The sequence below is a fragment of the Lagenorhynchus albirostris genome, chromosome 7 (assembly GCF_949774975.1).
Source record: "Lagenorhynchus albirostris chromosome 7, mLagAlb1.1, whole genome shotgun sequence".
Lineage (NCBI taxonomy): Eukaryota > Metazoa > Chordata > Mammalia > Artiodactyla > Delphinidae > Lagenorhynchus > Lagenorhynchus albirostris.
In genome coordinates, this window is record NC_083101.1 from 12,425,215 (window position 1) to 12,450,626 (window position 25,412).

The 25,412-nt window shown below is 36.8% G+C and overlaps 1 protein-coding gene and 1 non-coding gene across 7 annotated transcripts in view; both read left to right on the forward strand.

Annotated features, from left to right (window-relative positions):
- RC3H2 (ring finger and CCCH-type domains 2) overlaps positions 1-25,412 on the forward strand; it is a 63,984-nt gene that overhangs the window by 22,493 nt on the left and 16,079 nt on the right. For 2 of the 6 annotated variants that reach the window (XM_060154401.1, XM_060154402.1), the window contains exons 6-20: positions 3,901-4,101; positions 4,568-4,700; positions 4,813-4,931; positions 6,203-6,315; positions 13,139-13,447; positions 17,399-17,613; positions 18,297-18,730; positions 19,320-19,490; positions 20,874-21,020; positions 21,348-21,561; positions 21,802-21,886; positions 22,454-22,535; positions 22,632-22,766; positions 23,020-23,127; positions 23,225-23,373. In XM_060154401.1, coding sequence (XP_060010384.1) covers positions 3,901-4,101; positions 4,568-4,700; positions 4,813-4,931; positions 6,203-6,315; positions 13,139-13,447; positions 17,399-17,613; positions 18,297-18,730; positions 19,320-19,490; positions 20,874-21,020; positions 21,348-21,561; positions 21,802-21,886; positions 22,454-22,535; positions 22,632-22,766; positions 23,020-23,127; positions 23,225-23,373 — 2,615 coding nt within the window. Of the gene's footprint in view, positions 1-3,900; positions 4,102-4,567; positions 4,701-4,812; positions 4,932-6,202; positions 6,316-13,138; positions 13,448-17,398; positions 17,614-18,296; positions 18,731-19,319; positions 19,491-20,873; positions 21,021-21,347; positions 21,562-21,801; positions 21,887-22,453; positions 22,536-22,631; positions 22,767-23,019; positions 23,128-23,224; positions 23,374-23,994; positions 24,343-25,412 lie in introns of those variants that run through there. The other 4 variants (XM_060154400.1, XM_060154404.1, XM_060154403.1 and 1 more) reach the window with 4 other exon arrangements.
- LOC132523963 (small nucleolar RNA SNORD90) lies at positions 4,368-4,478 on the forward strand. The gene has a single exon (XR_009541729.1). It is a non-coding gene; the product is annotated as a small nucleolar RNA SNORD90 (small nucleolar RNA).

The window sequence follows — 25,412 nt, forward strand, 5'->3', positions numbered from 1 at the left end:
TGTTTCTTTTTTTTTTTCTTTAATATTTATTTATTTATTTGGTTGCACCAGGTCTTAGTTGCATCAGGCGGGCTCCTTAGTTGCAGCATGTGGGCTCCTTAGTTGCGGCATGAGAACTCTTAGTTGTGGTATGCATGTGGGATCTAGTTCCCTGACCAGGGATCGAACCCAGGTCCCCTGCATTGGGAGCGTGGAGTCTTTCTTACCCGCTGTGCCACCAAGGAAGTCCCTCCTCGGTGTTTCTTTAAGTAGGTTATTTTGTGATTTCTAAGTTATACTCTGCTCTTTCTTAAATTCTATGTAAGGCTGTGTTGATTAGAATTTTGGGTGTCCCATACTTTTTTATAATGTATTTATATATTCTCAAAGAGAATTGTGAACTGATACTATTAAGTTAACTCTCAGATGATAACTTGATTTCCCCACCTTCATGTTCTTGGGGTCATACTACTGCTGTCTCATGTGCCAACAACAGCAATCAAGACTACCAGTGAGGTGGTCTAGGGAGATTTTCATTTCCTGATGAGAAAATCATCAATTTGAATAGTTTGAACTATTTGTTCAATCTAAGGTTCAGAGCCTGTACTCTGCCTAGATATTCTGAATTCTAACCAGGTATCAAATTTCATTGTGGCCATTAGCAAGTTTTAGTGGTTCAGAAATAAGTGTGTATCATTTATTGCGGAAATTATCTAGCCACATACCTGCATGTTTAGATAATTAGACAGTTACTAGGACATGTGAAACTCTACCTTTTGAATTTATGTTTTTTATCACTTAAGTATAGATTAAAGCTATAAAAATACCCTAATAAATTTTGTGGTGGCAGAAAAATTCTTAATTTCTTAATCATCACCCATAGCACTAATGTTTGCCTAACGATCATGTCCCTCTTCTACTTAAAAGTCCTCAGTGGTTTCCCATTCCGTACAGGATAGTATGGTCATACCTCAGATATTGCAGGTTCTGTTCCATACCACTGCAATAAGGCGAATATAGCAATAAAGCGAATACAGCAATAAAGCGAGTCATAAATTTTTTGGCTTCCCAGTATATATAAAAGTTATGTTTACACTACACTGTAGTCTATTGTGTGCAATATCATGATGCCAAATAAGTATGTACTTTAATTAAAAAATACTTTATTGCTAAAAAATGCTAACCATCATCTGAGCCTTCAGCAAGTCATAGTCTTTTTGTTGGTGGAGAGTCTTGCCTCAGTGTTGATGGCTGCTGACTGATCAGGGTGGTGGTTGTTGAAGGTTGGGGTGTTAATGGCAGTTTCTTAAAATAAGACAACAATGAAGTTTGCCCCACTGATTGACTCTTCCTTTCACAAATGATTTCTCTGTAGCATGCAATGCTGTTTGATAGCATTTTACCCACAGCAAAACTTCTTTCAAAATTGGAGTCAATCCTCTCAAACCTCGCTGCTGCTTTATCAACTAAATTTATGTAATATTCTAAATCTTTTGTTATCATTTCAACAGGCTTCACAGCTTCTTCACCAGGAGTAGATTCCATCTCAAGAAACCATTTTCTTTGCTCATGCATAAGAAGCAACTCCTCATCCATTAAAGTCCTCATGAGATTGCAGCAATTCAGTCACATATTTAGGCTCCACTTCAGTTCTCGTTCTCTTGCTGTTTCCACCACATCTGCAGTCACTTCCTCCACTGAAGTCTTGAACCATTCAAAGTCATCCATGAGGGCTGGAATCAACTTCCTCCAAACTCCTGTTAATGTTGATATTTTAACCTCTCTCTGTGAATCACGAATGTTCTTAGTGGCATCTAGAATGGGTGAATCCTTTCCAACCGGTTTTCAGTTTTCTTTGCCCAGATCCATCAAAGGAATTACTATCTATGGCAGCTCTAGCCTTACAAAATGTATCTCTTAACTAATAAGACTTGTCAGAATTACTCCTTGATCCATGGGCTGCAGAACGGATGTTGTGTTAGCAGGCATGAAAACAACATTAATCTCATTGTATATCTCTATTGGAGCGCTTGAGTGACCAGGTGCATTGTCAATGAGCAGTAATATTTTGAAAGGAATCTTTTTTTCTAAGCAGTAGGTCTGATCAGTGGGCTTAAAATATCTAGTAAACCATATTGTAAACAGATGTGCTGTCATTTGGGCTTTGTTGTTCCATTTCTAGAGTACAGGCAGAGTAGATTTAGCGTAGTTCTTAAGGGCCCTAGCTAGGATTTTTGGAAAGGTAAATGAAGATTGGCTTCAATTTAATGTCACCAGCTGCATTAGCTCCCAACAGGAGAAGCTTTGAAGCTCTGAAGACAGGCACTGACTTCTCCTGTCTAGCTATGAAAGTCCTAGGTAGCGTCTTCTTCCAATACAGGACTGTTTCATTTACATTGAAAAATCTGTGCTTTAGTGTAGCCTCTTTCATTAATTATCTTAGCTAGATCTTCTGCATAACCTCCTGCAGTTTCTACGTTAGCACTTCCGGCTTGCTTCATCTTGTAATTTTATGTTATAGAGTCGGCTTCTTTCCTTAAACCTCATGAACCAACCACTGCTACGTTCAGACTTTTCTTCTGCAGTTTCCTCATGTCTCTCAGCCTTCAGAGAATTAAGGGGAGTTAGGGCCTTGCTGTGGATTAGGCTTTGGCTTAAGGGAATGTTGTGGCTGGTTTGATCTTCTATCCAAACCAATAAAACTTTCTCCATATCAGCAATAAGGCTCTTTTGCTTTCTTATCATTTGTGTGTTCACTGGAGTAGTGCTTTTAATTTCCTTTAAGAACTTCTCCTTTGCATTCACCACTTGGCAAGCTCTTGGCACAAGAGGCCTAGGTTTCAGCCTGTCTTGGCTTTCAACATGCCTTCCTCACTAAGCTTAATCATTTCTAGCTTTTGATTTAAAGTGAGAGATGTGACTCTTCCTTTCACTTGAAGCCCTTTGTGGGGCTGTTAACTGGCCTACTTTCAATATTGTTGTGTCTCAGGGAATAGGGAGACCTGAGGAGAGGGAAAGAGGCAGGGGAACACCAGTTGATAGAGCAGTCAGAACACACATTTATCAATTAAGTTCACCATCTTTTATGGATGTGGTTCATGGCGCCCCAAAACAACAATAGTAACATAAAATATCATTGATCACAGATCACCATAACAAATGTAATAATAATGAAGTTTGAAATATTGCAAAAATTAACCAAAATGTAACACAGAAACATGAAGTGAGTAAATGCTGTTGGAAAAATGGCGCCAATAGATTTGCTTGACACAGAGTTGCCACAGACCTTCAGTTTGTAAAAGACACAGTACCTATCGGTGAAGCACAATAAATTAAATGCAATAAAACAAATTGTGCCTGTCCCCAAATTTCTCACCATAGTATACAATGCCCTCTGTGATTCTTCTCCAGCCTACATCTTAGCCTTTAATTCCATGTGCTCTGCTCTTTCATGTTTCTGTTTACCACTTGCTACTCTTTTGAGAATTCTATTCCTCACCCTTCTTTGCCTGGGGAACTCCTGTTCATTCTTCAGGACTCAGTTCATGTAGCCTTCTGTTGGGGGAAGCCTTCCCTGATACTCACCCTTCCCTCCCCAACCTGTCAGATTTAATTGCCTTTCCTTTATGTTGCCATAGAGTCTTACAATAGCACTTATACTATAACTTTCTATTTACAAGTTTCTTCCCTACCACCTGCTGAGCTCATTGAAGGAAGGCAGAACTATGTATTAGGTTTTGTAAGTTCTGCTTTGTTCCAAAAAGAATTTGTGGTGAGGACATTATTTTCTTTGTACCTTCTCCATGTAGTATCTGATAGGCTATAGGTATCTCCCCCATCTAAAAAAAAGAAAAAATTGTTTGGGGAAGGAGAAAGAGCAGAGTAATTCTGATGGGTTTTTCTCTCCTTTCTATTTTTTAGGTTACCAAAAGGGATGAAGACTCTTCCCTGATGCAGCTAAAGGAGGAATTTCGGAGTTATGAGGCTTTACGCAGAGAACATGATGCCCAAATTGTTCATATTGCTATGGAAGCAGGACTCCGTATTTCACCTGAGCAGTGGTCTTCACTTCTGTATGGTGACTTGGCGCATAAATCACACATGCAGTCTATCATTGATAAGGTTTGTGAAATTAGAGACGCTGATTTTATATCAGTCTGCTACATTGGAGAGTATTTGAATCTTTTGTAGGGAGTAAAGAGACAACCAATTGGAGAGTCCTGTTTTTACATATAAGACTATTATAAATATCTTTCTTTTTTATTATTTTCTAACTTTTAAAATAAACTAAGGGGGGCAACAGGGAAGCAAATACAGGATGTTAGCATAAAAGTAGCCAGGCTAACCAAGTCTGTCATTTATCTATATTCTGACACCAGTTAGCTAATAAATAAGTTTTCTAAGTGTCTAATGATGAATTTCATAGGGCAGATTCTGAGGTGAAAATTTAATTCATCATTGATACTCCTACTATGGAATCTGAAGACACTTGAAAACCTATTCAGTATGTTGACTAAATGAAAGCATTTGAATATAGACAGGTCATAAAAACCAGAGTAAAAACCATTCTGTTTTCTTTTTATGTTAGCTGCAGTCTCCAGAATCATTTGCAAAGAGTGTTCAGGAATTGACAATTGTTTTGCAACGAACAGGTGACCCAGCTAACTTAAATAGACTGAGGCCTCATTTAGAGCTTCTTGCAAACATAGACCCTAATCCAGGTATGTGACAAAATAATTGCTTATACATTTTCTACCTTTGAGGTAAATAACACAAGAGACTTACTGCTAACAAATTCTTTTCGTCATCCCATCCCCTTGGTGGACTATACAGATGCTGTTTCACCAACTTGGGAGCAGCTAGAAAATGCAATGGTAGCTGTTAAAACAGTGGTTCATGGCCTTGTGGACTTCATACAAAATTATAGTAGAAAAGGCCATGAGACACCTCAGGTAAGCACATTTATTGCACTTCTGACTGCTCTTAAATTTTTAACAGGGCATCCTGAACATCTTAACAAGCTGTTTGGTTAATGGACTCCTTATGTGACTCCACTCTCACATAAGTTTTTATTGTCTCTCTTCTTTTGAGAGAAACCCAAGTTTTAGTGCACCTGATAAATAATTCATAGTACAGCAGCAGTTGGAGGCATATCTTGAATATGAGTTTACTGCAGGTTTTTTTGACCAACTCTATAGATCTGATTCCTTCCAAATATTTTGTCTAATTTTCTTCTAATGTGGGGAAATTGTCACTTTTTTCTCCTTTGCTGCCATACCAATGAATTCATGTTTGTATATGTGTGGAAGTAAATAAATATTTTCAGTGTCCTTTGAAGGAGTTATTTAAGGTAAAATCCTTCATTCTAGTAATAACGTTCATTTATTAAATCACTATGAGCCAGTCCCTATGTTCAGTATTTTACATATATTATTTCTAATCATCACAGCCACCTGCAAGATAATTGCTGTTCCCAAGCTGAAGTTTAAAGAGGTTAAATAACATATGTAAGGTCATTCTGGCAGTAAGTGACAGAACTGGTATCAAATCTACTCCAAAGTGATCTTTCCACTCTTCTGTCCTTATTCTATTAGAAGACATTATAATGTTCAAATCTTAACTGAAAGATGAATGTTTTATATTTATTAAGGTCATAGAAATAACAATGACATCTTAGATTTTGATGCAAATTATAGCAGTTATGATGATGTTTTTATATTTTGCCTCATTATTTGTATGAACTTAGCTCCAAGCCTTAGAAGAAAGGTGTACTCTCAAATTGACAAATAAATTAGTATTTCTTAATTTTTAACTTCTGGGGTAAGTTGTATTCTCCCTTTTCCTGAGAACATTTAAGTGGACAAAGCTTCTGGCTTTTTTAATGCTTTTTGAAATTGGTTGCTTGATTTGGGTATCATAATTTTGAGACAGCAGTGAATTGATGAGAAAATCTTTTATTTTCGTGGGCATTTTGTTGCCTGACAAATAAGTAACATAACATTTGAACCAGTTCCAGATAATTCTCAGAATGAATATCTAAAATGCCAGCTCAGGGTTATGCCACATAACTCATAACAGGAAACAATGCAGTGGTAGTTGTGTCAGCACAAGAATTACTTATCTAACATGAAAAAGAATTAAAGGTGTAATAAAATTCTGGAGTCCCAAGAGTGAGTGACAACTGGAATCTTCACTTTTCCAAACATTGATTTTCTTTTCGTAGCCTCAGCCAAACAGCAAATATAAGACTAGCATGTGCCGAGATTTGCGACAGCAAGGAGGGTGTCCACGAGGAACAAATTGTACTTTTGCCCATTCTCAGGAAGAGCTTGAAAAGTAAGTTACGAGAACTCTTTTATTTGGGATTAATTTTTGGTCATTATGAAAGTGTTATATAGAGTCTTAAAGTTTGTGATTAGTTTCAAAGATGCAATCAAGTTTGCATTGTGGAAGTCTTTAGGTTGAAAAATAACCTTTTCTTTTGAAACCACACCTTGTTGCTTCTGGCAGCATGGTTAACATAATAAGTGATTTAGAACCTTATTCAGCTGTCATATTTTAGACCATTGTATATCTGGAATCCATGTTTCTGCTAAACACCTGTGCAGAATGAAAGTATTCTTATGTTCACTTTTACTTGCTCAGGTTCCATTGAAGGTAACAACTGAGTCCCAGGTAAAATGGTAAAGCAGATACATTTTCTTTTTATGGTTTTTGGTCTTTTTAACATTCTTTTTTCTGTCTTCTTTTCCCTTTCTCTTGTCCTATGGGTAATCCCTTTTTCTATGTCCATTTACCCCAGACATAAAAGTAAATGGATATAAGCTGTAATATGTGTTGTCCAAGTTTTTGTTATTTTGTTTTTTAACCAAAACATTCATCATTGAGATCTCACCAAAAATTGATTCCAGCCTTTCTACTGAATAACTGGTCTTTATATCAACTCTTAATGGACATCTCTCTTGTTTTTAGACATTTTAAACCCGATTTGAGCTAATTTTCTCCTATTATACATCTTCTCTTGTGTACATCTTCTATCTGCTATCCCTAAGTGTACCCTGTCCAGCCAGTTATACGTGCCATGTTATAGGAATCATCTTTGCCAGCTTTCACCTGCTTGTCTTAGTCACCAAGTTCTGTCAGTTCACCTTCCTATATATTTCTTGACTCTTCCTTGTTCTTTCTGTCCTTATAGTCTAAGCTGTCATCCCCTTTTCTTGATCCATGGTTGCCTCCTAACTAGTCATCTTACAGCTATCGTTGCCCACCCCCAATCCCATTATTCCCCCCAAAATAGGGAGAACTTTACACATAAGGCTCATTGCAGGTAATGAGACTTGGGCATCCCTGTGGATAAACATATAAAATCTGCTCTGGCCCGCAAGACTCTGCTTCATCTAGTTTGTGCCTGCCTTTTTTATCTCATCTCACAACGCTCCCTAATTTTATTGTATACTCAAGCCACGCTGACTGTTTGTCAGTGCCATGCTCCTTCCCACCTGAAGTCTTTTATATAATGTGGTTCCTTCTAGCCTTGTCTTTGGAGCTTTCCCTGTGCCTAGCTCATCCTTTCTTTTTCAGGGGCATCCCCCCAGTATTTCATACTAAACCAGGTTCCTCTTTTTCCTGCTTATCAAAATTATAATTAGCTTATGGAGTCTGTCTTGGGGGTTGACAAACTTTTCTGTAGAGATGCAGTTAGTGAATGTTTTCAGCTTGGTGAACCATTCATTGATCTCAGTCAACCCACTCTACTCTGCCACTGTAGCAAAAAAGCCACCATAGACAATGCATAAAATGGGCATGGCTTTAAACTTTATTTACAAAAACAAGCAACTTTGACCCATAGGTGATAGTTTGCTGACCCCTGATCTATTTATTGAATGTTTGCCTTACTGAAGTGTAAGGTCCATGGACTATATATCCATCTTGTTTATTATTGTCTCCTCTTTTCAGTGGCTAGCACTGGGCCCTGCACATAATGAACTCTACAGCAACAGCAGTGTGATAGAAGATAAATGTGTGTGCATTAAAAAGAAGAGCAGAAACATGCTTCCCTTCTTACTATCCCCCTGCTTCTCCCAGACTGGAAGATCCCAGAGAGGCTGCAGGAGTCTTAAGAAAAAAAGGGTGCTGTTTGCATCTAGTCTAGGCAGTTCTATATGATGTATACAGAGTTTTACATCAAGATGATTTTTTAGACTCGAGATATTTTGAGCTTGTCCATACCTGAAGTAGAGCTTTTTAGTTAAAATAGAGCTTTTTAGGGGACCTTGCTTGGGAGCACTTAAAAAAGAGAAGAAACTGTGTGATTTCATACTCCACTCACAACTGGTGCCCACCTGAAAATCCATTTTACCTCTTACACCTTCAAATTGGCTTCCTGCTCTCCATCTCCAGTTCCTACTTCAGAACTTTATTATTTCTTGCCTGAGCTTATATTGGTAGCAGTAAAAATAATAATAGCCAAATTAATCAGTCAAATTTTGTGCCAGGTGCAATGTTTAATGTTTCACGTGTTTACCCAATTTGTCTATTCTACTGCTATGTGGCTTTTTTTTACTTAATTAATTGATTAATTTATATATTTATTTTTGGCTGTGTCGGGTCTTCACTGCTGCACGCGGACTTTCTCTAGTTGTGGCGAGCGGGAGCTACTCTTTGTTGCAGTGCATGTGCTTCTCATTGTGGTGACTTCTCGTTGCAGAGCATGGGTTCTAGGTGCACGGGCTTCAGTAGTTGTGGCTCATGGGCTTCGTTGCTCTGCAGCATGTGGGGTCTTCCTGGACCGGGGCTCGAACCCATGTCCCTGCGTTGGCAGGTGGATTCTTAACCACTGCGCCACCAGGGAAGTCCTGCTATGGAGCTTTTTACATGCATCTCCCTATGTCTCAACCAAGATTTTCTTTCACAAATACGGGTTTAATCATGTCCATCTTCTGCTTTAAATTCTTAATTGGTTCCTCAGTATATCACTGGTTCTGGGCCCAATCTTGCTTTCCAGCCTTATTCCACCTTTTGCATTCTTTATTTTTTTAAGGTACATCCAGTTTACTACTATATGAATTCTTTCACTCTTCTTTCCCTTATACATGTTGTTCACTATATCATATGCTTTCCTCTTCTCTGTTTGGAGAGCTCCTGTTCCTGATTATACTCAGATATCATCTTCTGTCTGAAAACTTCCCTGACTTCCCAGGCAGTGTTAGTTGCTTTCTTCACTGTGCTGCCATAGTACTCTATACCTGGTAACTTTATAACTACCAGTTCTCTCACTGTATTGCAATTATTTATTTACTGGTGTGTATTTTCACTGGACTTCGTTTATTTTATGGGTTATTCATCTTTATATTTTCTGCACTTAACAGGTATTTGACATGTAAACTCAGGATATTTATGTTGAAAGAGCAAATAATCTATAGTTCATATTTCCAACCAGCTTCACACTCTCTGTTGCTGTTAAATAAAAGAAGAAGAAGAAGAAGGAAAAACAGGGTAATACAAAGCATTAAGGAAGTGGAAGATGTCATTATCTCGTTGGTTAAAAAAATGCATGTTGCTACCCAGCTCTGGACTTTTTGAGGGCGGAGCCTTTATCTTAGCTCCCATAATGTACTAGGAGGAATTCAGCAAATGTTTGTTTAACTTAAATAAATTTTATCCCAGCCTGCTTTCTCTACTATACATATCTCTAACCAAACAAATGCCCAGAATCTCTCTTAAGAATATTTGTGTGAATATATTTTAGAATTTAGGGTATTGGAATCCTATTCCCAAAAATTGCTGCATTCTGGAGAGTATCAAAAGCCTGAGGTCAACCAGCTCAAGAAATATTTTTAAAAATGGTTGTTAAGTGCTAGGTACTATTTGAGGTACTTCTGGTGGGGAAAGAAGAACAGTAAACATGTAAACGGACAATTTCAGTTACTAATAAAATGCTGTAAAGAAAGTCTGAGGTGGAAACAAGCTTGGCATGTTCAGGAACTAGAAAGAAGACGAGTGTGCCTGGAGAATGAGAAAAATGGCAAAAGATAATGTTGTAGAGATTAGGTGAGGGCCAGACCATATTGGCTTGGTGGACATTGGCAAGGAGTTTGCATTTTATTTTGGAAGCCATTATAGGGTTTTATTCAAATGGAACAATGAGATTTTAATTTTGTCTTAGAAATGTCACTCTAGTGTCTGCATGATGTAGACCAGTTAAACTGCTGCAGTGGTCCAGGCATGAGATTAGTAGCTTGGTCCTAGGACTATAGTAATTGAGATGATGAAAAGTGGCCAGATTTGTGATATATTTTGGAAGTAGAGCTGATAGGACTGATAGATCGAATGTGGGGTATAAAGAAAAGAGAAGATCAAGGATGACTCCAAGGTTTGGGGCCTGCATAACTAAGTAATATCTTTTACGGAGATAGGAAATGCTTGGGGGTAGAAAATCAGTACTCTTGGCCATGTGAAGTTTAAGGATTACTCCACATTCATGAGGCAGGTATTTATGGAACACCTAACATGTACCAAGCATTGTGCTGAAGATAGAGAGATGAATAAGGAATGCAGAATTCTTGCTCTCATGGGGCTTACATTGTAATAGAGAAGATCAACATAAACCAAATAAATAGAAAACATAATATCTGGTGCTGATTGGCACTACGAAGAAAAATAACAAGGTAAGGAGAAGGAGATTGGGAAAGGGGAGATATTTTAGATAAGATTGTCTGGGAAGGGATCCCAGAGGATATGACATTTAAGCAGACACCTGAATGAAGTGATGATGCACTAGAGAAGAAAAGATAATTATAGGAGTGAAATCTTTGAGAAGGCAAATGGGCTTGGGACCTGGGGTGCAAGTGGAAAGATTGGCCTTAGTTAGGAATAGGAACTCTTCACCTCCTATTTTAGGTGGAGTGTGTAGTTACAGAAGCAGGAAGGTTGGCGGGATCGGTGATGGAAAGATAATTAATTCTCCTCTGGTGTCATCTGTTTTCTCTGTGAAGTGGGAGGCAGTATCATCAGCTGTGGCGGGGCTCTGGGGAATGGAAGGGAGGAGGATGTTAGAGATGGGAAAGTGAATTTAGTAGAGAAGTGTATTAATGTAGTGCTTGGCCATTTTAAATACTTGATCATGATTTTGAAGACAGTTTAGTCAGCATGATTGCATGATTTTTCTCTAGCAACATTCACCTACTTGAGCAGACACAGAATAAGAGAATAAGTAACAGATTGGATTGGGGTTTTACCAGGTGAGTTCAACAGGGTAATTGGACCAAGGGAATTAAAGGTATTTATAAGGCAGGAATTAATGGTAGATAATGGATTCTAAGCTGGGTAAGGCAGGGAGCCAATACTTGAGGGAGCTCATGGATGACTTTAAAATAGGAGGGGCTTCCCTGGTGGCTCAATGGTTGAGAGTCCGCCTGCCGATGCAGGGGACGCGGGTTCGTGCCCCGGTCCGGGAGGATCCCGCGTGCCGTGGAGCGGCTGGGCCCGTGAGCCATGGCTGCTGAGCCTGCGCGTCCGGAGCCTGTGCTCCGCAATGGGGGAGGCCGCAGCAGTGAGAGGCCTGCGTACCGCAAAAAAAAAAAAAAAAAAAAAAAAAAAAAAAAAAAAGAATAGGAGGTAATTGGCTTTTTTCAACTGCGAGGTCCAGATTCCAAGCCTAAGTCTTTAGCTGCCTAGATGCCAGGAGTCCAGTATGTATCCCTGTTTGTCCCTTACTTTACCTTACTCCTCTCTTTTAAGAGACTCACAATTAAAACTTTATTTTTTGCCTGCCCAAGCAATCTTAAGGAAATTTGAAATTTATCCTTTGAGAATGGAAAGCAAGGAGCAGCTGGGCATTTTGTGCAAGAACCTTTGAAGTGAAGAATGAAGATGAAGAGCAGGTTTCAGAGTAGCTTGTTGAGGAAAGCACTGGCCCCTCCATGCCACCAAACTGCCTTTCTAAAATATAGGTCTGCTCATAACCCTCATTCTTCAAGAAGTAATCATTGGTTCCTCAGATCTATAAGATGACATATATAAGCTGGCCATAACCTATGGCTTTTTTGAACTTCATGTTCTATCACTCCACCTTTAGCCAGGCTGATCTGGGAATACTTGTCTTTACTGAGCTTTGCTGCTTCTGTCAGTGTGTGTGTATGAATGAGATGGGGAGAATTGAATAATGAAGCTGTTTATAGATACTGGAGGACTAAAAGGGAAACTGTTGTGAAGGCATTGCTCATCACTAACACTGTTTATATCTAATTACCATATGTTTGGTTATATATAACATTAATATCAGATTTAGGTATATGTAATTATGAACCCATATGTGTGTAGTCTTTCTATTCATATAACATAGTTGTTCACCACTTTAAAATATTGGAGGGAACACTAACTAGGACTACATTGTAATGAAATTTTTGTTGTATGACTGGAAATAAATTTTCTTAAATGGAATCAGAGATCAGGTTGCTTCATATAGTAGAGTATTATATCTGACCACCATAAATAAAACCCTGAATTTAATATCAGAAAATATCTTTAATCCAAATACTTTTTACTTTGGTCATAAACTAATCTGAAAAGTAGAGTACTAAATTTCTATATTTTGGTGTAATGTTTAAGAATGAGTTTTGTTTTTTTTTTAATCTCTTTAAAATTATATGATGTCTTAACAATTTGGTAACAACAGAATTCTTTCAACTCTTGCATACCTTTTCATTCTACATTCCCAAATAAATTTGGTATGGTTACTTTCATTTTTATATAGTGTACTTTCTATTCCAGTTATACAAAATTTTCAAGAAGATCTCTTCCCACTCTCAAAATAGTTTTTTGAATACATTTGTACTTTTCTTGCTACATTAATTATGTGTCTCCATACATAAGTATTGTGTGTACATATATAGTATATGGCAGATACATTTTCATGTGATAGCTATCATAGCAGAGTTTGATGTAGACTCTATTTGATATTTAGCTGAAGAAACTTTTTTTTTAACATCTTTATTGGAGTATAATTGCTTTACAATGGTGTGTTAGTTTCTGAAGAAACCTGTTTTTCAAAGTTGTTCTTCCTTTTAACATTTTTTCCTATTGCTCCCTCCCTTTTTTTTTTTACTTAGGGTAAGATTTAGTGAAATATTTACTGATATGTTTATTGTTTTTGAAACAGGTATCGATTAAGGAACAAAAAGATAAATGCAACTGTAAGAACGTTTCCTCTTCTAAATAAAGTTGGTGTAAACAACACTGTCACAACCACAGCCGGAAATGTCATTTCTGTCATAGGAAGTACTGAAACAACGGGGAAAATTGTTCCAAGTACAAACGGAATTTCAAATGCAGAAAACAGTGTTTCCCAGCTAATTCCTCGTAGTACTGACAGTACATTAAGAGCTCTGGAGACTGTGAAGAAAGTGGGGAAGGTTGGCACTAATGGTCAGAATGCTGCTGGGCCTTCTGCAGAGTCTGTAACTGAAAAGTAAGTATTAGGTAAAAATGTTTAACGTGAGTAATTTAGCCTTTTTATAAGTACCTGAGTATTTTTATTTATCCTGAGGAAAAGCAGTTAATCAGAATTTTTATGCAGAATGTTTCATGTAGTAGAAAAAGCACTAAATACCAAAAAAGTTGAGTTCTAGTCCTGGATCTGCAATTGAATAGCTGTGACCTTGGAAATTCACTTCAACTCTGGGTTTTGTTTTCTTCAACTGTGAACTGAAGAGGTTGGACCAGAATTCAGTTTTTCTCACCTTATTTCCTTGAACTTTAGGATTGAGTCCATAGAGGTGCCAAAAAGGAACTAAGTAGAAACCTAAGCAGGTGAGATGCTTGAGCCTCCAGCCCGTTTCAATTAGAACAGTTCCACTTTATGCTCTGTAATGATGTGTAGTTGTTAAGAGGGAAATCTTTAAAGCCAAACTCTGGGTTCAAGTTCTGGCTCAGTGTTTCCCAGCTGTTTGATCTTAGGCCGGTTACTTAATCTTTTTTCCTCAGTTTACTTATCCATAAAATTGGTATAATAATACTACCTGCTTCATATGTTGGTTGTGAGGATTAAATGAGTTAATACTGCAATGTGCTTTGAATAGTGCCTGCCACATAGCACTCACTAAGTATCTGCGGCTGTTATTATAACTACCATTATTATTATTACCATTATTGTTGTTTTGGGGTTTCAGCATAAGAGTTAATTTGGCGGAAAGGTTTTGGTACTTCAAGAAAAAAGTTTTGGGCTTCCCTGGTGGCGCAGTGGTTGAGAGTCCGCCTGCCAATGCAGCGGACACGGGTTCGTGCCCCGGTCTGGGAAGATCCCACATGGTGTGGAGCGGCTGGGCCCGTGAGCCATGGCCACTGAGCCTGTGCGTCCAGAGCCTGTGCTCTGCAACGGGAGAGGCCACAACAGTGAGAGGCCACCCCCAAAAAAGAGTTTGGCTTTATTCATCAATAGGTTTAAAAAAAAAAAAGAAAAATGTTTTAAAACTTCCCGATTATCTGAAAAGTTACTTCCACCTCTAATATCTCAGGCTTTTGTATTCTTTTAAGCCTCTTAAAATCTGAGCTAAAGCATGTTTAGGTTGTTGCCCATAAATAGTCTGTCAGTGTCTATTATATACCTTTTGGGGAAAAAGCGTTATGCTAGGCACACAGTAAATTGCTAGGGATTTCAAATAATAAATGGATAGGTAGACATTTATATTCTTTATTTCTGCAATTAGCATGTGATAGGGAAATTTGTTTATCAGAGGATCCTTATAATCTTCCCTCAGAGAGATCTTCGAAGAGATAAATCAGAGAACATTGTCTAATTTAGCAAATGTTATTTACACACTAATACTGAGCTCTGATTTTGGCACTCTTGAAAATATATGAGAGTGCTGCAAACTGAGACCTAACACAGCCCAAAAAAATAAAGAAAATTTTAAAAATAAATAAAGAAAAAGAAAAAAAATACATGAGATGTAAAAGATATCTGTGCATTTAAGAAACTTATGAAGACATAGTTGGGGAGACAGCATTTATATAAATGAAGCAATATTGGGGTTGGATTAAAGGAGAGGAAAATTTTATATTGCTGGGTGAAATATGATAAGATTTAGATAGGTAGGTTGGCACCAGATTGTGGAGGTCTTGTGTTAAATATATTTAGAAAATGAGCTTTTGAAGGGTTTTGGCAAGGTAAAGTTGTAAAACCATTTTATATTCATACGGTGAAATGTTACTCAGCCATTAAAGAATAAGGTACTAGTACATACTACAATATGGATGAACCTTGAAAACATTATATTAAGTGAAAGAAGCTAGATACAAAAGCCAAATATTGTAGAATTCCATTTATGTGAATGTCCAGAATAGGCAAATCCATAGAAGACAGAAAGTAGATGAATAGTTGCTAGGGGCTGGGGCTGGGGGACAAGGAGATGGGGAGTGAATGCTAGTGAGTACAGGTTTCTTTTAGGGGTGGTAAAAATGTTTCAGAATAAGATAGCAGTGATGGTTGCACAGCCTTGGGAATATACCAGAAATCACTGAATTGTACACCTTACAAGGGTAAATATATCTTAGTTTTTTAAAAAATGATGGACTAGAGAAAACAACTTTCAAAAATACGTAAATCTCGGTAAATAAATCATTTATTCATTCAGAAATTATGATATGTGCCAAATACCAGGACAATTGGCATAGTTAATGAAAATGAAGTAGATATACTCCCTGCTTCTAAGAGTCTTCCAGTGTAGTTTGGGAGACAGACATAAACAGATATCATATAATATATTCTGAAAGGTACTGTAATGGAGTTGTGTTTCAAGTGTTATTAAAACACAAAAAATAACAATAATTCTACCTGGAGTTACTGTGGAAAATTTTTTAGAGGTAAGGTGATGACACCTGAGCCATTCCAAAAGTATGGCTAATTAGGAAGGAAGGGTCTTGTCAGTAGAGAAGGCAGCACAGGCAAAAGCATGTAGGTAAGAGGGCCTGCTGCAAAGGACAGCCTAGAATCCTAAATTCATCTAGAATCTAGCTGTCTGGCTAGAATGGGACTGAAAGTTAGCTTTTTCCTTAAGTCTGGATTTTTGGGATAGCTTGCATGATTTCATAAGGCTATGAACCTTGTCATGGATTTTGGTACCTTTTTCCTGCAAAGTCTAAGAATTTGTCATTTCAAAGTACTTATCTGAATTTTGTGGTATATAACATTCTGCTATGGAGGACCAGATAATCTATGTAAAGCACTTAGAATAGTTTCTGGAATGTGCTCATTAATTGATTAGTGTTACTTATTATTGTTAAGAGGAAATCCTAATCATTTTCTTTGTTGCCTTTATTGAACTTCAAAATATAAGCACAGCACTAAAATATCTTTAAACTCTAAGCCATTTGTACTTACTACTATTATCCACAGTTTCTTATTTTCTGCGTTTTAATACACAATTACACATAGAAGTAAACATCTGCTAGACTAATCTCTGCTAGACTTAAAGGCAGCCCATACTCCTTGTTATTTATACTCTTGCTTTAAAAGAGCTTCTCTAGTTTGAGAAAAACCCTCTAATCTAGTTGAGATGCAATGTATTGAATTCCTGCATCATTAACAAAATCTTTTTCTTGCGTCACCACATATCTCAGCTCTGCCAAAGTTTGACTTCTTCAGAGGGCCTAAGAAGCCATGGTGAGATCCTCTGGAGCTGATCGCCTGGTGAATCAACAAAGAAAATCCTTTGTGTTTTAAAAAAAAAAAAAAAAAGCTTGTGTGTTTTGCATCAATTTAATGAGTAACCATTTCGTTGGCATTCTGTTCATCTAGCAGATATTTACTGAGTACCTACTACGTGGCAGGAACTTTTCCATTTGTCCAACAAATATTTACTGAGTGCCTCCTGTGTGCCAGAAACTGTTTTAGATCCTGGGCATGTAGCAGTTAACAAAATGGACAAAAATGGCCTTTCTTCAATAAGTTTACATTTCAGCTAATCTAATGCTTAATATTTAGAGCAGTCCTTCCCTTTACATATCTGTCTTATTTGTGTCTAAAATTTCTAAAAATTTGTGTCTAAAAATTCTACTGGTAAACTATATTTTTTCTGTTGAGAAGTTATTGAACAGGATTTTTTTTAAACTTCCAGTAGGAAAAATCTTTGTTTAAAGTATGAGTAAAAAGGGACTAGTGGGTCACATTGTGCCTGGGATTTGTTTGCAGTTTTTTGTTTTGTTTTTCACCCTCACCAAAATATGAGATCTGTTACTATAATCTTGTGAATTAACTGTGTAAGGTGGTAAGGAAATTCATGGCCTTATTTGTCACTGTGGAAATACCTGAAGCATTTGCTGTTAGTGGTCACTATAATTTTATGACCATTTCTACTGAGAAAGACTTTTAACAGTCATAGATAGTGATTTATCATTTGCCCTTGTTAAATTTTCTCTCCAGTAAAATTGGTTCTCCACCCAAGACTCCTGTAAGTAATATAGCGGCTACCTCAGCTGGGCCCACTAATGTTGGAACAGAGCTGAATTCTGTGCCTCCAAAATCCAGCCCATTTATAACTAGAGTACCAGTATATCCTCAGCATTCCGAAAACATTCAGTATTTTCAAGATCCAAGGACTCAGATACCCTTCGAAGTCCCACAGTACCCACAGACAGGTAAGTAATCTTAGACAATTCTAAGAAAAAAAGAAACTACAATATAACATTTGTTGTAATAAGTTAGTGAATCATTTATATCTATCTAGAAAATCTACATTAAAAAATTAATCCTTTGGACTATATGACCCCTAAGTTTTCTTCCTGTCCTAAGAATCTATGATTTTACATACCAGTAGTTTTAAGATTCTCATTCCTATGAATCAAATGTAGGGTCCATGGATGAGCTTTAGTAAGTTCTGTATGTCCTCTGAAATAAGTATACTAAATGTTTGGTTTATATATACTTTAAGTATAATTTTGGAAAGACAATGCACAGCTTATATAGATTATGAAAGAGGTCTTTAACCTCTGCTCCCCAAAAGGTTAAGAATCAATGATGTAACTAATTACTTAATCTAAAACCTGTGGCAATACATGGCCTAGAAGGAAATTTACCAGCCATCTGTTAATAGCTCATCAAGTGTTTTTAAGGAGCAGTGTAACGAATTATTGAACATTAATGATTTTCATATAGTGGTGTCTTGAAAGTTTGTAGTGTCTTTCTAAACCAGGGGTAACTAAAGTAAAGTTCAAAGGTTATTTTATTTTCCAACATTAAAGGCTGCTTTAGACTTTAAACCATTACAAAATGTTAAATTTTACTAAGATTACATTAAATATTCCTCTTTCCAATTTTCAAGGATACTACCCACCACCTCCAACAGTACCAGCTGGTGTGGCTCCCTGTGTTCCTCGCTTTGTGAGGTCCAATAATGTTCCAGAGTCCTCCCTCCCACCTGCTTCCATGCCATATGCTGATCATTACAGTACATTTTCGCCTCGAGATCGAATGAATTCTTCTCCTTACCAACCTCCTCCTCCGCAGCCGTATGGACCAGTTCCTCCAGTACCTTCTGGAATGTATGCTCCTGTGTACGACAGCAGGCGCATCTGGCGCCCACCTATGTACCAACGAGATGACATTATTAGAAGCAATTCTTTACCTCCAATGGATGTGATGCACTCGTCTGTGTATCAGACGTCTTTGCGGGAAAGATATAACTCATTAGATGGGTATTATTCAGTGGCTTGTCAGCCACCAAGTGAGCCAAGGACAACTGTGCCTTTACCAAGGGTAAGTGATAATGGAAATAGGAATGCTGATATAGTGTAGTTGTTAAGACTCTAGAGTCTGGTGTTGGACCTTTCAGGTATATATCCTGGCTCCTCCACTTACTTATTGTGTGACTTATGGAATTTTACTTGACTTCTCTATATCAGTTTTTTCGTATTTGATGGAAATCATAGTAGTACCTACCTCATAAAGCTGTTGTGAGGATTAAATCAGAAAAAGCAAAGCTCTTAGAACTGGACCTGATGCATATTCATGCTCAATAAATGTTATGTTTGGATACGAAACTGATGAGCAGGTAAAAAGAAATCTTCAAAATACAAAGATAGGGCCTAATTTAGTATCCCCACGTATATACATATGATTTTCCTAAACCAGAGAAGTGAGTGCTCAGATTTTACTTTTAACATTTGACTAAATATTAACCCTTTCGTTTAAGTGTATGGAGAATAGGCTAGGGTGACTTCCCTACTGTATTTTTTTTTTTTTGTCCCAACAATATAATAAATGTTCACATTATTTCCACGGAACATAGTTAAATTTATTTACCACTCCCTAGATGATTAAGATTGTTTCTTTTATCCCCCCTTAGGAACCTTGTGGTCATTTGAAGACCAGTTGCGAGGAGCAGATAAGAAGAAAGCCAGAGCAGTGGGCACAGTACCACACTCAGAAAGCACCTCTTGTCTCTTCAACTCTTCCTGTGGCAACACAGTCACCAACACCACCTTCTCCTCTATTCAGTGTAGACTTCCGCACTGATGTAAGAAAGGTTTTAATTACTTGATGTTGCAGGGATAGGTCAGACAACTGACTTCAGAGCACTCGTTCAAGCCAGAGTTAGCTATGATGGATATTTTGCATTGGTTTGGTGGCAGTTGAGTTTAATTCAATAAGCACTGAGTATGTAAGCACTATGGCTAGGCATTGTGATACTCTGAAGGCCACTAAATCACAGTCCTTTTTCCACCAAGAATTCAGAAATCTTTCCAGCAGTATAGTTCTCATTATTTTTATGGCTTTTATTAATAATAAGATTTATATCCACCATTTATTGAGCACCTACTTGTGCCAGGCACTGTATTAAGCAGTTATTTTATTTAATTCTTACAGAATCCTTAGGGGGCAGGTATTACCCATATTTTGCATGTTAGGAATCCTACTCAGAGAAGTTAAGTAATTTGCCCAAGTAGTAAATTCACCCACCCTGTAAGTAGCTTGGATTTGAATTCTGATCTATCTGAGGCATTTCTTCCCTACTTCACAAGAGGTGCAGAAATGCCTACTGTATTATTTATGGTGTTTTAAATCACTGTTAATTATTGTTATCATTTCAAAACAAGTTTTTGTACCAGGATTATTTTAATGTACCCTGTTTTCAGTACTGTTATATTTAGAGCAAACCATTAATTTTTTTTTGATTCATCTGGTTTATTTCCTATCCCTAGAGATACTAAAATAAAATTTTTTCTAGTCTTTTCATTAGGAAAAATTTCAAACATATGCGAAAGTAGAGAGAATAGTAATAAACTCCATGTACCCATTACCCACAATTATCAACTCAGCCCATCTTCTTTCATTTGTACCCCCTCTTCCTACTGGATTATTTTGAAGTAATCCTAGACATCGTATTTTTCCATCCATAAATATTGAAGTTTTAAAGTAGATCCAAATTTATCTCATCAAACTTGTACTTCTTCAAAGCAGCTAACCATCTTGACAAGAGTGATAGAATTGCCACTTGCTTAATATAAAAATGTATTTGTATTTATCTGTGTATGTGTATGTGTGTGTTTTCTTTTGCTTTTTTTCATTTTTTAGAGCACTTTGTACCATGTTAGGGGCATGCTATAAATTGTTGATTGGTCTGTATAGTATCAGTCAGGGGTTCCTTATGAGTTCTTAAAGGACAAAGTAAAAAAGAGAAGGCATTCTCTTTTCTATTAATATGTAATATAAATACAAATAATATAAATACTATTTGTTACTTATTACAGTTTTTTATATTAGTTATTGAATGTTTAATTGTTCACTATAAAGTGCTGTGAATTCTATAATAGTTACTTTATATTAGTTACAAGTTTGTAAATTTAAATTTCTTACCAATTGCCTGTGCCTTTTTTTTTTTTTTTCTTTTTTTAATCAGTTCTCTGAAAGTGTGAGTGGCACAAAATTTGAAGAAGATCATCTTTCCCATTATTCCCCCTGGTCTTGTGGCACCATAGGTTCCTGTATAAATGCTATCGATTCAGAGCCCAGAGATGTAATTGCTAATTCAAATGCTGTGTTAATGGTATGATTTGGGGGGCAAGGGTTGTCGTGCATGTTGACTCAAGTTTTAGAATGATTGAATGCTTTCATCTTCATATCGTTGGTATGTTACTCATCTGTAAGCAGCAGAGTTACATTTAGGTAAGCCTGAAATAAATTGCACTTAATGTTTAAATTATTTGGGCATAGTTGAGTGTTTTAAAGTAGATGTTGGGTTATCATTGAGATATACAGCTAATGTTAAATTTACCAGAAAACTTAATTTAATGTCTTTTGAAAGCATGTACTTGTATTATTAGCTGAAGTAATTGCCAACAATCTTTTTATTGATTTTCTTTTATTTATGCAGGACCTGGACAGTGGAGATGTTAAGAGAAGAGTGCATTTATTTGAAACTCAGAGAAGGACAAAAGAAGAAGATCCAATAATTCCTTTTAGTGATGGACCTATCATCTCAAAATGGGGTGCAATTTCTAGATCTTCCCGTACAGGTTACCATACCACGGATCCTGTCCAGGCCACTGCTTCCCAAGGAAGTGCGACTAAACCTATCAGCGTATCAGGTGATCCATTTAACTAATACTTCACCTGATATGTTCTAGCACTGTGCTTTTTAATCCTCACTCTGTTAGATACAGAACATTTCTCTCCGTTTAACAGCCACAGTAAACTCAGAATTAAAGGGCTTAGCCAGGAGAACATGGCTAGTTGGATAAAATATGGATTTTTTGGAAAAGTATACATTCACATCTATATTTGATTTTTCACTTTTCTGATCATTGTTTCTTTCTACGTTTCTATAGATTATGTCCCTTATGTCAATGCTGTTGATTCAAGATGGAGTTCATATGGTAATGAAGCTACGTCATCAGCACATTATATTGAACGGTAACGTTATGCTTAATTCTTTGGGATTCTCTATTCTCAGAGTACAGATCCTACTCCCAGTTATTCATGAGCTGTGCTTTGCTAGTTTTAGCTATATAACAAATTTCTGGAAAAAATTTTACATTTGGAATAATGACTGAATCTTTCAGGGTTGATCTGTTATGTAAAACATATATATAGGACTTCCCTGGTGGCGCAGTGGTTAAGAATGTTCCTGCCAGTGCAGGGGACACAAGTTTGAGCCCTGGTCTGGGAAGATCCCACATGCCGTGGAGCAACTAAGCCTGCGTGCCACAACTACTGAAGCCCACCTGCCTAGAGCCCATGCTCCGCAACAAGAGAAGCCACCACAATGAGAAGCCCGCGCACTGCAACAAAGAGTAGCCCCCGCTCACCACAACTAGAGAAAGCCTGCGCGCAGCAATGAAGGCCCAACGCAACCAAAAATAAATAAATTAAAAAAAATATATATATATATATATAGTATATAGTCGTTATATAGTCATTACTGCTTTAGTTGCTTCATTTATTTCACTTTTATAACAGTGAACATATTTTTCTTTAAAGGGACAGATTCATTGTTACTGATTTATCTGGTCATAGAAAGCATTCCAGTACTGGAGACCTTTTGAGCATTGAACTTCAGCAGGTAGGCTCTGTGTCACTCAGCTTTGAATTTTTTAAAAAATAGAATGACATTTAAAAGTTATGGATGGAAGCTGACTTTACTTTTTTTTTCCTCTAGGCCAAAAGTAACTCGTTGCTTCTTCAGAGGGAGGCCAATGCTCTGGCCATGCAACAGAAGTGGAATTCCCTGGACGAAGGCCGTCACCTTACCTTAAATCTTCTAAGCAAGGAAATTGAACTGAGAAATGGAGAGGTAAGGAAACTGAACCTCTCAGCTTCATGCCCAATATATTTGCTGTTTGCTGCTGTTGCATGTTATTTTATGCCATTACTTAGTGCAAAATTTGGCTTTTTCTGGTGGATGATTGCTTTTAAAACTTAAGGGTAGAAATAAAATTGTAGTCCCAGATTTCTTTTTTTAGATCAATCATTGGGACTCCCATTTTAATTTAAAAGGGAAGCCCCAGTTTCCACAGATATGAAATCACCATTTTTCTTAATTACAGAGTGATTATACAGAAGATGCAGCTGATACTAAGCCTGATAGGGATATAGAGTTAGAGCTTTCAGCACTTGATACTGATGAACCTGATGGACAAGGTGAACAGATTGAAGTAAGTACTGCAGTCACACATCTAGGAGGCTTTACTCCATTGGGAATTAAAGTACAGAATACTTTCATACTGAAGGATTAACATTTTATTTTCATAGGAGATCCTGGACATACAGCTTGGTATCAGTTCTCAAAATGATCAGTTACTGAATGGAACAGCAGTAGAAAATGGGCATCCAGTCCAACAACACCAAAAGGAGCCCCTGGAGCAGAAGAGACAGAGTTTAGATGAAGACCATGTGATTCTGTGAGTGTTAGACATAAAATTCATAACCAGTGGGCATAGGGCATGAAGAAAAAGAAATAGATGCATTGTTAAATTCATTTTTGGTTTTATCCTATGAGGGGAAGACCTTACGTAATAAGGCAATGATTTGGTCAGTCTGGATTTTTCGGAGAGGAGAACTAAGTTTTAATTAACCAAGTGGTCCATTTTAGTAGCCTAAAACTTGCTTTTTGTTGGGATAAAAGTTTATTTTTTTGCTGTAGCATCAGGTTATACTTCCTCTAACTGATAGCCAAACATCAAGACTACAAAATGGAGAACTAAAACCTAAATGAAGGGTTTCCCTTTTTAAAAATCTTGCTAAGATATTTTTGGCCTTTAGTATATAATTACTGCCAAAAATATGGGCTAGTCTTGAACTTGATAGTTTGTTGGCCTTGAATTAACCAGTGTTCTAATTTTTTATTATAATTTTTGGAAAATGGGACTTTTTTAGTGACCTCCGATACTTTTTAGTGAAAAACACATGCCTTTGCTAGGGGCTCTTCAAGTGTGTTACAACTTTTATTCAGCATGTATGGTTACTCTTAAAAGTTTTCACTTAAAGCTAATTTGTTTTCAATGTCATTTATTCTCTCCCAGGGAGGAGCAAAAAACAATTCTGCCGGTAACTTCTTGCTTTAGTCAGCCACTCCCAGTGGCCATTAGCAATGCGAGTTGCCTCCCTCTTGCCACATCTGTCAGTGTTGGCAACCTCATTCTGAAAACTCATGTTATGTCTGAAGATAAAAACGACTTTTTGAAACCTGTTGCAAATGGGAAGATGGTTAACAGCTGAAAAGAGGTTCATCTTTCAAATCTGTGACCATACCATGGAAGCATTTACACTAGCTTTTTATATATATAATATATATTATATAATGTATATTTTTTTTAAAAAAAAGATATTACTGGGGGCATCCATTTCCTGTGGACTCTTTGATACTTCAAGCCCTCTTGCATTAGCATTATGAAAAAAAAGAAAATTTACTTTACTAGGGTAACACGTTCACTTTCCAGAAGTGATTGGAATTTGGACATTTAACTTAAGCTTCAAGCAGCTTTTTATGAGTTTGTAGCAATCCGGTGCAGTAACTGAGCCATTTCCTATTTTAAATGGCTTCTATAGAAAATTAACAACTCAGTTATTAAACTAGCAGGATCCTACAATGATACATCTAGTGAAAGTAGACTTAATTAACTTATTTATTTCTATTTTATGTTTCACTGAGAGAAATTTCCATCTCATTCCAGCTGCTTTATTTATCTTTTTCATGGGACTTTGCATGGATTTTTTTTTCTTTTTTTTTTTTTTTTTAAATTTTGAAGAGTGGAGTTAGATGTTCTTACCATAGAATTTTACAGGGTTATATACTAGCTTTCTTTACTGCATTATATGTAGGAGTGTGGTGCAGTGCTTTTATCTGTAGCATTTAAATTTTTTTCAATTTTCCATTTTTCAAAAATAGTTTCTGCTTTGTTAATATTTATACACAGGCTACTTGTTGAAGTAAGTAATTAAATATATAACCAAGTGCCTAAGTCTTTCAGCTGATGTACTAGATATTAAATTCTCCTAAGTTATGCAGAATCGTTTTTACAATTTTGATAAATTATGCACTAATGTAATGGCAGTTTTTTAAAATGCAGATTTAAGCCTGTACATTATGAATCTGATGACTTGGCAAAAGAATCAGGTGCTTTCAGCTTTCTTGAGAAAACCCTGTATGTAGTGTTTGCACTGACTAACAAGATGGTATTGCTGGGTTTTTAATTTAAACTAATTAATTTGGATGTTCATTGCATTATCTTGGTTAAATATTGTTTATTGTTACTTCATGTTGGGGTTTAATTTTCCTTGTTTTTCTGACTGTTAGGTTGATAAGACTATGAACCATGTAATAATAGAACATTGGCTAACCTTTATTCATACTTAAAAACATGAATAATTTCTGCCCTGCTAAAATGTGACTGAAAAGTGTTTTGACTTGGCATCTGAAAGTATGCAGTATGTTCAACCA